This window comes from Typopeltis vanoorti, chromosome 24, assembly GCF_054136105.1.
Source record: "Typopeltis vanoorti isolate ZY-2024b chromosome 24, IOZ_Tvanoo_1.0, whole genome shotgun sequence".
NCBI lineage: Eukaryota > Metazoa > Arthropoda > Arachnida > Uropygi > Thelyphonidae > Typopeltis > Typopeltis vanoorti.
In genome coordinates this window covers 51,445,299-51,460,271 of record NC_143572.1, presented here as the reverse complement: position 1 = coordinate 51,460,271, position 14,973 = coordinate 51,445,299, and the positions used below count along the sequence as shown (strand labels likewise).

The 14,973-nt window shown below is 34.1% G+C and overlaps 1 protein-coding gene across 6 annotated transcripts in view; it reads left to right on the top strand.

Moving 5' to 3' along the window:
• LOC150093191 (U2 snRNP-associated SURP motif-containing protein) overlaps positions 1–14,973 on the top strand; it is a 467,947-nt gene that overhangs the window by 280,323 nt on the left and 172,651 nt on the right. For all 6 annotated transcript variants that reach the window (XM_090413350.1, XM_090413354.1, XM_090413351.1 and 3 more), the window contains one exon: positions 12,068–12,172. In XM_090413350.1, the coding sequence (XP_090269476.1) occupies positions 12,068–12,172 (105 nt within the window). The remainder of the gene's footprint in view (positions 1–12,067; positions 12,173–14,973) is intronic.

Here is a 14,973-nt window from a genome sequence, read left to right as displayed (position 1 = left end):
GAGCTTACCAGTCTTTTTCTATCTGCTTGAGTTATGGTCCCAGGCTTCTGAACCATATGTTATGATAGGTCGTTGCTATTACATTATGGATTCATATTGTTTTCTTGCTTATTAAATTTAGATAGAATATCTGGTTAATAGTAGGTTTTTTTCTCCAGTTTATCCTGTGGTTTTTCATCCCACAAAGCAGGCAAACTGGCCTTGAGAACTCAACACTACAGGACATAGAATACACTGGGGCATAGGGATGATCACCTTATCCTGTGAACAATTTGAGGTCTCCAATGATTAACAAACCCTCAACACCACAAGATAAAAGAGGGTAAAAGGAAGATGAGGTGAGATGAGATCTGGTTAATAGTTTGTTATTCCTATATAATTGGTTATTTTATGTTGCATGTCTTTCTCTCTTTCATAAGATAAGTGGTAGCCTAGGTATTTGAATGTATTAACCTGCTCGATAATATCATCGTTGATGCAAATTTTGCTTCTAATTGGGTCTTGGCCTTTAAATGCATTGGTTTTGGAAGTGGAGATTTCCATATTGTATGTTTTTGCTATTTCATTTAATGAAAAGGCTACTCACTGTAGTGAATCTTCGTTATCTTCAATTAGAACCTGATCATCACAAATAAAATTCTGTCGATGCTGGTGCAATCATTTATTTGAATGCCAAAACTGGTTGTTTCCTCCACTCTCTTATAATATTATTAATATAAATATTAAAGAGGAGTGGCAATAGTTGTTATATATATTGAAAATTGTTTTCATTAACTGGTTAGGAATGTTGTCATCTCTTAAAATTTACAGTAGCTTATTACGATTGACTTTATCAAAAGCCTTTTTATAATCGATGAATCATATGTGTCTTTAAATTGAATTCTCTTCTCTTTTTTCTATCAAAAACTTGAGAATGAAAAGGCTTCGGTGTAAGATCTGCCTTTATGGAAACCATTTTGTTCCTCTCCAAAAATATTTTCATAATATTTGTTTAATTTAGTCTTTAAGAGACTTGAGTATATATTATATCCAATATTTAAAAGGCAAATGCCTCTATAGTTTTGACATTCATTGATATTGCCTTATTTGAAGATGGAGATGATAATAGAATTTTGCCAGTTTTTCTGGTGGTAATAATTGGCCATTTAGGATCTTATTCACGAATTCTAGTGGTTTGTATCTGAAGTTGTCTCCAGAACATTTTGAAGGCCAGGATATCGTTAGTGCATGGTAAATTGTGAAAGAATATTTGTTAGCAGCAATGGTAAGTTGTATATCACGAGTGAAGAAGAGGACACAGTTTGGAGTAAAGTGGATGACAAACAATATTAAACAACAATTGCATGTGAAAAAGAGGCTATGGAAGAGATATAAGGAGACAGGTGAAGAGAGGATGCGTGAAGAATATAAGACACAGGCCAGAAGAGTGACTAGTGTGGTAAGGAAAGTGAAACTGGAATATGAGAGGAGATTGGCCCTAAGATCCAAAGAAAATCCTAGGGAATTTTTTAGCTATGTGGCCAGTAGGAGGAGAAATGACTGTGGAAGAATGATATTGTGGGATAAAAATGGGAATAGAGTGACTGATGCAGAGGACATAGTGGAATTGTTCAATGACCTCTTTATTGGAGTATTTCATCCTGCAGGAGTCAGTTTTAATGCTAGAGGGATAGGGCAGGTTCAAGGTTTAGAGGTACAGGAGGAGAGTGTGTTTCAGATACTGAGAACTCTGGATGTCAATAAAGCTTTAGGACTGGATAGTATTTCACCATGAGTTTTGAGAGAATGTGCTAGGGAACTGACAGTGCCTTTAACCTGGCTTTTCAATGAAAGTCTAGCTTTGGCAAAGGTGCCCAGGGAATGGAAGGAAGGTAAGATAGTGCCATTGCATAAGGGTGGTAACAGACTGGAAGTGTCTAATTATAGACCAGTCTGTGTGTCATCAGTAGTTGTTAAGATCTTGGAGAAAGTAGTGAGGGACTGTATACAGCACTGGGCAGATGAGGGTAATGTTATCTGTGAGAGTCAACATGGATTTGTGAAAGGGCGCTCTTAAAAACATGATAAACTGATATTTAAGTTGCAACACATGGGTCTGGATGTCAGATTGGTTAACTGGATTCAGGATTGGCTGTCTGATAGGTATCAGAGAGTTGTGTATGGTGGAGCAGTTTCAAGGAGACAGAAGGTTACAAGTGGGGTCCCACAGGGCTCAGTACTAGGACCTATATTGTTTAACCTTTATATCAATGACTTTGCCAGTGGATTGCAAGGGGATATTCAGTTGTTTGCGGATGATGCGAAGCTAGGAAGGATTATTAGTAATAGTGCAGATGTGGTAGCCCTGCAAGAGGATTTGAATAAGCTAAATATATAAGCAAGTGAATGGGGGTGTCAGTTTAATGCAGCAAAATGCAAGGTCTTGAGGTTTGGGAAACATCGATGGGATGCTGCATACTCTATGGAAGGAGTTATACTGGAGGAAGTTGGGGAGACAAGAGATCTGGGGTTGATGATTGATAGAAACCTGAAGTTTAGGGGACATATTGCAAAGGTGGTGAAGGTAACACAGAGGATTGCTGCAATTATGAGAAGGACACTGACCTGCAGAGATAAGAGGGTTATCATTCCGTTGTATAAGTCTGATCAGACCACACTTGGATTATTGTTATCAGATTTGGTCCCCAGGATTTGAAGGGGATAAATTAACTGTGGAAAAGATACAAAGACGGATGACAAAGATGGTCTCAGGACTGTTCAAGGATAGTTATGAGAATTGGCTGAGGGAATGTGGACTGCAGAGTTTGGCGGATAGAAGAAGGAGAGGTGATATGATTGAGACTTTTAAACTGTTGAGAGGTGGTTACAGGGTTGACACTGGGGAGTTCTTTCACTTGGTTGAACAGTGGGAAGGAGTGATGACAAGAGGCCATCCCTGGAAGTTACGAAAGGAAACTGGATGCAAGAGGGTGAGGAGTGGTTTCTTTGCATGGAGGGTGGTTGAGCCATGGAATGCATTGCCTGATAGAGTGGTGAGGGCGAGAATGGTCAATGAGTTTAAGGAGTGGTATGATAGGCTTTGTGTTTCTTAGGGGGAACCTCCCCTCGATGAGTCTTGACAGACTTTATGTTCTTAGGAAGGACCTCCCACGATGAGTCTTTTGACTCCATGGAGGCCTGAATAATAATAATAATAATAACATTTGAAAAGTTCCATATTGATACCATCTTTCCCTGGGCTTCTATGATTCTTGCATTTTTAAATGTTGATCCTAAATCTTCAAGAGTAAAGGAGTCTGTTGAACTATTTGCAGATAATGGTTCTGAGAGTGGGTTGTCATCATTTGTCCATAATTCTTTATAATATTTAAGCCAGTCCTCCGAAGGTTCCACTTGCTGTAATTTTTCATTTGATCTTGATCAATCCTCTTTGGCTATTTTTCTTGTGCCTTATAAATTTATATGTTTGTTTTTGAGGTTTATCCATATTGTTTTCTAGATTGGTAACAAAATTGTTCCATTGAACTCCGTCTTTTAGTGTTTCTCTTTTTGCTATTTCTCTTTTGTGTTTATATTCAATTTCATCTTCTATTTTGGTTGTGCTTAACCATTTTTAATGGGCCTTCCTTTTTTTCGTCTATGATTTTCCTGATTTCTGGATCCCAGTTAAGAAGTTTTATTCTTTTCCATTGTTTTTTCATTCCCAAAATTTCTTGGGCTGAATTTCCTAAAATATTGCAGAAATGATTCCACTTTTCATTAATAGGCTCAACTGAGGGTAGTTGCTGTAATTTTTCATTTATTTTTTGCTGATTTAGTTTTCTTTTATTGGAGTCAGATAATGAGGTAACTTTGAACCTATGTTCTCGGTTGTCTAATGGATACTGGTGATTTATCCATCTTGGGGTGGAGAATTGTATTGATGTTACACATAAATAATGATCTGATTCAGTTTCAAAACCTCAGAAGACTCTAATATCAACTATTTTATTGTTTACTATACTGTAGTCTATAAAAGATTTTGATTCACTTTCTGGGCATGTGAATTTATGGATCTTTGTGTTTGAACATTGTATTCGTTATTCTTAGATTATCGTTGATAGAGAAGTTGATTAATCTTTGGCTGTTTTTATTTTTTACTAATTCTCCAAAAGTTCCAGTTGCATTTATTTATTTTCTTTTATTTTATTTATTTATTTTTTTGAGTGTATGAAGTTCCATTCCATTTCATTGTGGCTTGTTTCAAAAAATGTATGATCATTCAGTTCCATATTTGGATAGTCTTGACACAGTTCTATACACGTTGATGCAAAAGCAACATTCTTTTGCTGTTCACCATATCCAGTATCTAATTTCATTCTTACTTGTTTGATGTCTGGCTGACTCAGTACTTGCTGATCAAAATTAAATGCCAGAATGGTCAAATTTCCTGATGCTAATGTTTTATTTTCATCACACCTTTACGAGTCAAGGTTTTCCTCATTAAATGTTTTTCATGCTCTTTCTTTCGCCAACAGTTTTTCCTTTCCTTATCACACATTAAGCATTTCAGGCATTGGTCTAAAAAAAATCACAAATTATACTCACTGAAAATTTGCCTGTGTTTAGGAAGGGACAGTGATGCATTATTGTCTCCTTCACATTTTGTTTTGTTACTCATTGTATTGTAATGTTCAAACTAGAATCTAAATACATACATGAAGTTTTGTGACTTGAAACATCCTTCCTTACACACTCATTAGCTTCTTCAGATAGTTTGTGAGTTTTTTTATTACTGCCATGTCTGTTTCATTCAATGATTCCTTCATTTAATTTTGCAAAAGAACTCACCGTAACATCCATCACATTTGGAAGTGGGTAGTAGGTAGAAAATATTTTCGACAAACAACCTTATTTTTACACCATTTATTGTGAAGCAATAAATGTAAGATTATTTCTTTGACTATTTTGTATGTAGTAGCAATAAATTGTTACTGAGTGTCTGAGCTTTCCATGTTACAAAATGCAAAATTAAAGATGAACATTTATGTTTACTTTTTACATTTACAGATGAATTTGCAATATCAGATAGAGTCGAAGTGCTACTTAATCTTGAGTCATCTGAACAAAAACAAAGAATTGATATAATGATGATGATGGGCATAGAAGTTTTTTCATTTTTATTTAATGTAAACAACTTATCTTTCCTACTGGTATGAACTTTGTCTTTGAGGGAGAATGGGAATTGAATAAATAAAATATCATGGAGTAAAATGATCATTTAAATAAAACTTGTGATTACAAACATAAATATTTAAAAATAAAGATTACTCACCTAAGTTAACCTAGCTTAACCTGCAAACATAAAGTTTGTGGTGATAATGATGAATCTGCTGTAATAGTAATCTTCTCACTACTTGTACTCAGCCTGTCATTCTCAATCTTCATAGCCATATTAACAATTCTTGTTCTTTTACTCATTTTGCCAAAACATCAGTAACAATAGGATATTGTATGATGCATTGTACTGATTTTTTACCTTCTCTTGATATAGATTACTACCTAAATGAAGCAATACCCCCCCCCCCATCTACATGAACTCAATACTATTATAAAAATAATGAATCATTATCATGCTCTCTGTTGTGTATAATGTAAACTACAAAGACTGCAGGATTCTCAAATGTGGGCTATTCTTGATTGTACTACCTCATAAGAGAATTTACCGAAATGCCAAATTCAAGAACATGCCACATTCATTGTTTAGACATTACAAAGTGGGAACACACTTTTGTGAAATTTAACTTTGAATTCATTCCTACAGCAACATCACTACATATTCGACATTCTGGTACAGCATGGATTGTTTAAAATTAAACTCAGATCTTCACTTACGTTAGAATCATAATTTCTTCACATTTGTAATTTTGGCATGAGGGGGATGGTATATATATGCATGCCTTGTGAAATTACAGTTTTATGATTATAGCATACTGTATAATCTACAGTATGCTATAATCATGTATATTACTGTACGTGATTATAACATTAATTTTAAAAATAATGATATAGTTAATTTATTTCACTTTCAAAAGAAAATCCTAAATCTGGTAATATATTTCACTTCTGAATGAAATGGTCTTGGGCACATTAACTGGTTTTGAAATGCAGAGTTGCATTAAGCTTCATAATATCTTATTTCACCTTTTTACTTTAGATGATTCAAAAAGTAGAAAAGAGATCAAAGGATTAGGCTTTTCTTTGAAATAAATCCCAAAAAATAATAAATTTTTTTCTTCAGATAAAGAGTAGGTGAGATTGTTGATATTTCTTAGAATAATTTTCCCTTATCAGTTGAAAATAGGTTGTTAGGAAGCTACACTTATTTACTGCTACAATAATGTCTACTTGTTTTGTTTATATCTTTGTGGTATTGGAAAGAGGCGACATTATTTGCCATAGACAGTCAGTTTATATAATTTTGCATTCCATATTTTGTTTAGCTACATTTACACATACATTTGCTCTCTTACATCTTTCTTTGTGTTCTCTTAGGGCATCTGCTGACTAAAATTTTTCAGTATGCTTTATTCTTTTCCAAGACTGCATCATTAACTTCTTGCATCTATCATATCATAGAGTTCTTATATTTCTATTCTTGCAGCTTTATCACATGCTTTCCTAGCCAGATTATGTTTTCTTCAGAGCTTGCCACTATGATTCCAAGTTTTGGTTCTTTTTCTTTTTCAAACTCTTTCATTTTTTTCTTGATTAATGTTTGTATAGAAGTCTGTAGTTCACATGTAGAAGTTGCTCAATCTTAATTCGTTTTAAAAATTTCTGACATATTCTTCTTTTCAATGCTGTATTCATTTTTATCCCACTTAAAACTAACTGGTGATCACTTCTAATTTCAAATCTCCTGTATACCATATTCTGAACCACCGTCATCTTTCTCATTCACTAAGGCAGGTTGAGGCCACAATGAACAATGACTTTCCAGTCCAATCTGTTGGCAGCCAAGTTAAACTTCTGAAGTGTTCAGACCATTTATACTCTTGATGCTTTCTATCCATTTTATTCTAGGTCTTCCCAATGGTTTCTTTCCTTCTACTCTTCCATTTTGGAAAATTTGAGGAAACCTGTTAGTAGGCATTCTATACACATCTCCATACCACTGTAACTGTTTTTTCTCTGATTCTGTAATTATTGAAATACTATAGTGTAATTCATCTCTAGTCTCCTGATAGGTTTTCATTTCAGTCTACGATGTTTTATTTATTTTTCTCAAACACTTCTTTTCGAAACTTATCAATATTGTTCTTTCTTCTGTTTGATAACCCTAGACTTTGTACCATAAAGAACTGTGGGGAGTAACAGTGAAATAACTATATACTTTGATTTTAAGTTCTTTTGAGAGATATGCATTTTTCCATCTATAAGTTTGGTCATAGTTGACCACCTTATGTTTATTCAGTGTTCAATAGTTTCTTCATAATATAGCCTGTCTGTGACCGCTGTGCCTAAATAAGTGAATTTTTAACATGATCCAGTTTATTTCCTTCCACTTCTAAGTTAAGCTCTTTCCATTTCTGCATTGTGTAATCTTTACTGTTTTTATGTAGATTTTCAGTCATCTACTTTTAGTTTTCTCTATTATCTGTAAATAATACTATATCATCTGCATATTTTATAGATGTAAACTTTGTCCATTTACAGTTATTCCCATGTTTCCTTGAATAGAATTTTGCTAGTTCTTCCAAGCATAGATTAAACCAGTATGGTGAAAGCAGATATCCTTGCATGATACCTCTCTCTCTACTAATATTTTAGAAAATTCAACTTACTCCAAATTTTATTTTTGCCATAGTATTTTTATAGTACTTGAGGATGATATTGAGTATTTTATGTGCACCTTAATAAGGTTATTATTGGTCTATAGTTTGTTACATTACTGCATACTGCCTTTTTAATGTATGGAAATTATTCTTCTCAGTTTCCAGTCATTAGGAATTTCCCCAGAATTTAAGACTTGGTTGAATAACTGCTCTGAATAAGCTATGCTGTTTCCTCTACATACTTCCAAAACTGGTTTCATCTCTGCCACCAGGAGCTTTATCTCTTTTCATCTGTCTAATCGCAGCATCTATTTCCATTCTTAATATTTTTAGTCTCCTCACTTTTACCAGACTTTTTCTCATAATTTTTAATGTTAACTTTGCAAAAATTTCTTTAAAATAGTCTATCCAGATTTCAGAAAATTTTAACTTCACCAATCAGATTGTCTCTTTTATCTTTCATTTTTAGTGGTATAGGTTTAAGTATTTTTAAAAGTTATTTTATTGTGTTATGTACCAGTTTTGTATCAATAGATAGCCACATTCTGATATACAATCAACCCTCCTATAACGTGATTAATTCGTACCATGTTATATGGAAACCGTGTTATAAGAAACTCATATTTAACGTGCAAACCAGGTTAATTCGTGCCGCGTTATATGGAAACCACGCTATAAGAAACTCAGAATTAGTACGAATCAGATTGATTCGTACCGCGTTATATGGGAACCGCGTGGAGTGAAACTCGGAAGTAAGTAAAATCACTTGTTAATGAGTTTGATTCGTTCTGCATAAGATTTGATAAGATTTCCACTCATTGGAATCTTTTTGGCTATACAGTTCCAACCAGATCATCAATGCTCGTTCCATGTTAACCATATTAATGTTTCGTGCGCGGGTGACACATTTCGCACCTAACAGACAGCCATCTGCCATAGTTTTCCTTATCTTTTCCACATTTTTCTCTACGGTTCGAATTGTAGATTCATTCAAATTTATCGATTTTGCAACAGACGATATTTTTTCTCCACCCTTTAAACGATTTAAAATTTGGATTTTGTCCTCAAGAGATATAAACTTTCTTTTTAGCTGTTTTCTTGTTTCTTTTGTGTCTGACATTATGCAAACCTGGGGTTAACAATTATTTTACAACAAATAAAAAATATTACCTACAGTATTGTGTAATGTTGTCCAATTACGATAACACAAATTAAGCGAGCAAAAGGCACTTTATTGAACACTAATCGTGATATGTACGTCTGCACGGATTTACAGACAGTTTCCTGCTAAGTTGCACTTAAAATTGATGACAAAGTGGGTGGTTGCAACAACGAAAGTTCGGCTATTGGATAAAAAAAAAAAATTCACGCAAATACGCAACAGCCAATCATACGGTCTATTTTAAGCATTAAAACAGAGCACTGTGAACAATCTGGCATCGTTTCTTCGCTTATAGGGGAATTCCCTGATAACTGAAATTGGAAAATGGTGATGTACCTTCACCAAAAAGAAGGGAATTCCCTGTTAATTTCAACTGTAAAAATTTAACACATAGATAAATTCATGCTATAGAGAATCTTCTTAAACCAATAAAGTTGATGGAATGTTGTTGAACGGAAACCGCGTTATAGGAGGGTTTACTGTATCTGCTTTTTTGATTTATCCAGTTTATTTTTGCTTCTCTACTTTCAGTTGAGGTTTTCTAACAATTCAGGTGTGCTCTGAATAGAAAGTTTTTCTATTATCGGTAGCAAGTAGTTATGATTTTATCTGTAATGTTTGTTTTGTTGCTTTTTTTTTTTTTTTTTTTTCATTTTTCCCAGAATTTTTCTGTTTTCAGTTGAGGCTCCTAAATTATTATTATTTTTTTCATGAAACACATTTTGTATATTGGAGTCAAATTTTGAGGTGTCAAGTCTCAGAGGTATTTTCTTATTGATAGTTGTTTTGAATTTAAGCTTTATCTTTGCTGATAGAATTTTGTGATCAGAATCCATATCTGTTTTTTTTAAAGGTTTCTAACCTTTTGAAATGATACTTTCCATTTATTGTTGACTAAGATGTAATCAATACACTTTTTAGTTTTATCATCAGGTGAGGTCCATGTGTATTTATGAATATCTCCATGAAAAAATAAAGTGTTAGTAATCACCTATCCTGTTATCTTGCAAAATTCAAAAAATCTCTTGCCTCTTTCATCAGTCCCAAATTTTTTCATTACTTTCAACATGTATTTTCTGTTCATGATACCTTCTGTTTGTAGATTTGAAAGAAATTCCTCATCATTCCCATGAGAGTGATCTGGTGCATAAATGTGTGTTACCTTAATAGGTGTGTTTTTTCTTTTGCTCTTAATGTTATCAAGATTAATCTTGAAGATACTGGGGTAATTTCTATTGAATTTAAAAGATGATTTTTTTACTATGATTGCTGTTTCTTCTCTATATACCCTATCTTTTTCTTCCTGAGTAAAATTCTTGCATTTTTGATGTTAACATATCCCTTCGTCTGTGCAATGTATCTTTAGCATACTTGCTATATTCCTTAAATTTTGTCAATTCTTTTTCTAATAGTTTCCAGTCTTAAATAATATTCTAACATTGATTGACTCATTGTGGGAGACCCAGTCTATCCACACAAACTATCATACTTCTCCTTGAACCATTAACAGACAAAGCACTCCATATGTGTTTCAATAAGGAAATACTGTAAGCAGGCATATTTAAAGTACAAAGCTGATAGAACAATAACTGACAATTCCAAAAGGTGCCACCTAAGTAGCTAAAGTAAGATAACTAAAAAAGGTCATTAAATTTCCTAACTTATTAAAATAAATAAATAATATATATATATATATATATATATATATATATTATTTAATTTATGACTATCGACTATTAAATTATTTAAGTAATTTACAACGTATACTGGAATATTAATTAAAAGAAATTTAATAAATATTGACAACTATGACACGTGCATGCAGGCACTGCAAAGAACGAATAAAGCAGAAGAGAAAAAACTGATGTCGTTCCTAACACTAAATGTTGCTTCCAACATTTAGTGTTCCCACTTGCAACATCCTCTCCACTTGCTGGGCTCGCTTCTTTAACCGCACCCGCCCTTGATGCAGTAGCCCTCGTCCACGTGTCGCTTATGGGGTATGCCCTTGCCCTTATATCACTTTCTCTTTGACTCATTAGATCATAGCTAGAGCTGACAATGAAGTTTTACGACTGGATGCCTTTCCTGACGTCAACCCTTGCCATTTATCCGGGCTTGGGACCGACACCTATTGAGGCTAGTTTGTCTCCTTTGGTGGCTGCATAAGACGAAGTGACTTAGCAAGATAGAAAAGATTCACCCCTAGACCTTGAATACTCTAATAGCATTGAGAGGGAAGGAGAAAGAAGCAAAGAAAGAAGGGGAGGGACCAGTCTACAGATAATATAACAGATGTATATTACATGAAGTAAGGCATGGTCCAACATCAGGTACCTTGGGTTTGCCATGCCTGTACTCACTAAAGTGAGTACAGGCATGTACTCACTTTACAGGCTGTACTCACTTCAAGTGAGTACAGCCTGTACTCACTTGAGGAGTATTTTTCTAGAAGAATACAAGTCTTATATAAAATATCATGAGCTTCAACCATGTGAACTTACTTGAGCATGCTATATACACTAAACATTGTTTGTTGAAACAAGACAAGTCCTTGATGAAAGTCGTTACCTCATAGAAAGTCTTTTTAAAGAAATCTATTAAACTCTACTTCATTATCCTAACTTAAACAGATCCAATGGTCTACATCTGTCCCCATTGTGGGGGATAGTACTTTTTAAATTTGTTAAATCTTTTCTAACTTGTGTGTGTTTCCTAACTTTATTTCTGTGTATTTCTAAAATATATATATATATATATATATATATATATATATTTTTTTTTTTTTTTTTTTTTTTTTTTAAAGATAGGAAATTATTGGCCATTTTTAGTTATTTTACATTAGCTACTAAGATGGCACTTTTTTAGAATTGTCTGTTATTGTTCATTTGCCATTCAATAATCCTGTATTGAAGATATCTAAGACAGTAAGGCAAAATTTTTCATTAAATAACTTTTTTAAGTGAGTTTATCTCTGTTTTTATATTTATTTGGATCCGATAATATATTTTATTATTATGTCTTTTTTTTTTTCTCATTATCTGTAACTCTAAAATATATTTTTCACTTTTTTGGTTTCATTTTTTAGAAGTTTGCTATGTCTTATCCATCGAATGATTGAATTTGTGGTACGTGAGGGGCCTATGTTTGAAGCTATGATAATGAACAGAGAACTCAATAATCCAATGTTCAGGTAATTAATTTTATTGGTATAAATTAAATAATTTATATTTAATGACCTTTGCTAATGCGATTAAAAATGGACATGCAAGTCTGCACTTTTATTTATTTTTCCCCACACACATGTATATATACACTGGTGTAAAAAACCTATGGATGAACACTATTTCTGAAGATTACAACTGCAAATTCAGATGGTTCATCTTCTGGCAATCTTTATAACTCGCAATGTCGAGTAGAAAGTCGAGTACACATTCAGATTTTTGAATTGTGCTCAAAAGAGTCACATGGTAGCACTCAACAGAATAAGAAGCTGCATGAAGCGAATTGTGTTTGAAGGAAGTTCTTTACGTGAAAGAATAAAGTGTAAACGTGAATGTCTTGTGATGTCTCACAGACATTATCTAGATGATTTCACATGGGGAAAAATTATTAGAAAGCTTGAAGAGAGGTGCAGAATTACTGATCTTGCCAGAGAGCTTGAAATCTCACAGCATTGTATCCAGACTCTTGGTAGGCATTTCTAACCAATGGAATGTGTTCCGGACGTTTACTAAGAGGTCATCCTCTACAATAGAGCATGAAAACAGATTTTTGGATATAACAGCAAAACATAATCGATGCACCACAGCGGGTCAGCTTGCAAGTCGGCTCCATTCAAGTACAGGTACATGGATATCTCGAAAAACTTTATGCAGGCCTGTAGTCTGCATAAAGGGATGCAAACTACAGGACTCCTCATCGTAGAGCACATTTTCAGTGGTGCTTTATCCATTAAAATTGGACAAGACATATAACAATCCAACACATAAGTTGCTTTTATAGACACCAATTGGCACTGGACCATTTGATCCATCTGGAAACATCTTTATATAAAGAGATTCATGTTCCTGAAACATAAACATCTTTCAGTTTTCTTTCACATGGAAAAAGCCTATGAAATAGCCTGGAGATATGACATATCTAAAGACGTTGTAATCAAAGTCTCAATAAACATCATCTTCCTATTTTTATTAAAAACTTTCACTCTAACCAAATTTTCTGTGGGAAGCACATCATCCCAGCCATGTTGCCAAGAAGAAGGTGTTCTCCAAGGGCTCTTGTCTTAAGTGTGACACTCTCTCTGCCTTCAAAGTAAATCATTGATGACTTCCTTTTACAGTAGGCAGTGCTCTACATATTGATGACTTCACGATTTACTGTCATTCTTGTAACTTGAGGACAGGGCCACCGAGAGGGGTGACATCTGAGACTTTTGTCACGGGCCCTGACATGTCACATAACTGTGTTTGTAATGCATGGTTTTAATTCTCGTAATAATACAACAATGATAAAAGGATAATGGCATATCGAGAATGATACTGTGTTTTGTTTTAGACAGACGGCAACGCTCTTTAGCTCGCTATGAGTGTCCGGAAGACGGATTCTCTCAGTGCAGATTGCTATAGTTATAGCAGGTGATGACGTCAATAGGCGTTCGTGCAAGGTTGTTGCAGTTGGCTGCGCTAGCACTAGCTAGTAATTGCATTCACAGTAATGTTCCCTGCCAGAATGCTTCGTTCTTGTTAGTATTTTGATAGATGAAGGTTTTGTGATTGTTTGTAAAGTGTGCAACTGTATAGCGTAGGCAGTGTGCTAAAAAATAAAAGTAAGTATTCTTATTAATTTGATTTTTTAATTATTAAAATTATATTTTTAATAATAAAAATTTGACCAACAGAAATATATCATCATAAATCTGGAAATCAAAAACGAAAGGAGAAAATGGATTGTGAGAAGGCAAAAGAAGATTTAAAACAAGCATTTACTACTGAAATATTTGAAGACAGAAGAACACCAAGATTTTGAATTTATTGTACACTTTTTTTAAATAAATGTTTAATGTTTTATATGACTGTTTTTATTAAACAAAAGTGATGCACTTTTTTAAGTGGGGCCTGGACCATAGACTTGTCATGGGCCCGAAAATTTCTCTCGCTGGCCCTGCTTGAGGAAGGCAATTTAATTGATCACATACTATTTACAAGCTTTTAGTAATTGTTTCAAGCTTTCACTGGGGGGGAGGAGGGGGTTTGCACACCTATCTCTGTAGTAACAGAAACCAAGTTCTTAGGACTGTTGCATTTTGCACATTGTCCAGTGAAGAGTGTTTATGTTGAAACAAATGAACCTGCTCTATTGCTTCAAGAGAAACTATTGTCATTTAACTCTCCTAAAAATAAAGTCATTGCCTAAGCATCCTACATAGACTAGTATTTTTATCCTTACATTTAAAAGTTTAATATTACACGCACATTGGGCTGCCATTCACCCATTTGGTATGTGTGTGACAGATTGTGCAAGCTGTTGGAGTGACAACATTATTGCACTGAACATGATGGAGTACAATAATCATGCTGTCTCTCACTATCTCAGCTAAGGAGGTCACATACTCCATCATTAGTCTGCTTGCAACTGTTTAATGCACACAGAGCAGAGCACTCTGACTTCTTACCTATCTCTTCTGACATTTCAAGATCTGAGACATCTGTTTGATTGTGCTGCTGTTTTTCCTGACTGCATTGTATCCAGTCATATTTCACTTTAATGCAGTAATTATACTGCTGAGCTGCACTCCATTCAGCTTGCACTTGTCCACATAAAAGAAAACTGCTTCCAAAAATGTATGCAGACCTCTTGAATTCTTTACAGGCCATTTCCCTTCCTTGTACAATCCACATCGAATGCTTTATGAAATGAAGTTGTACAGTTAATACAAATGAGGACCATTAATTTAATGTTTAATTGTGCTGAATGCCCAACCACATTGGAATT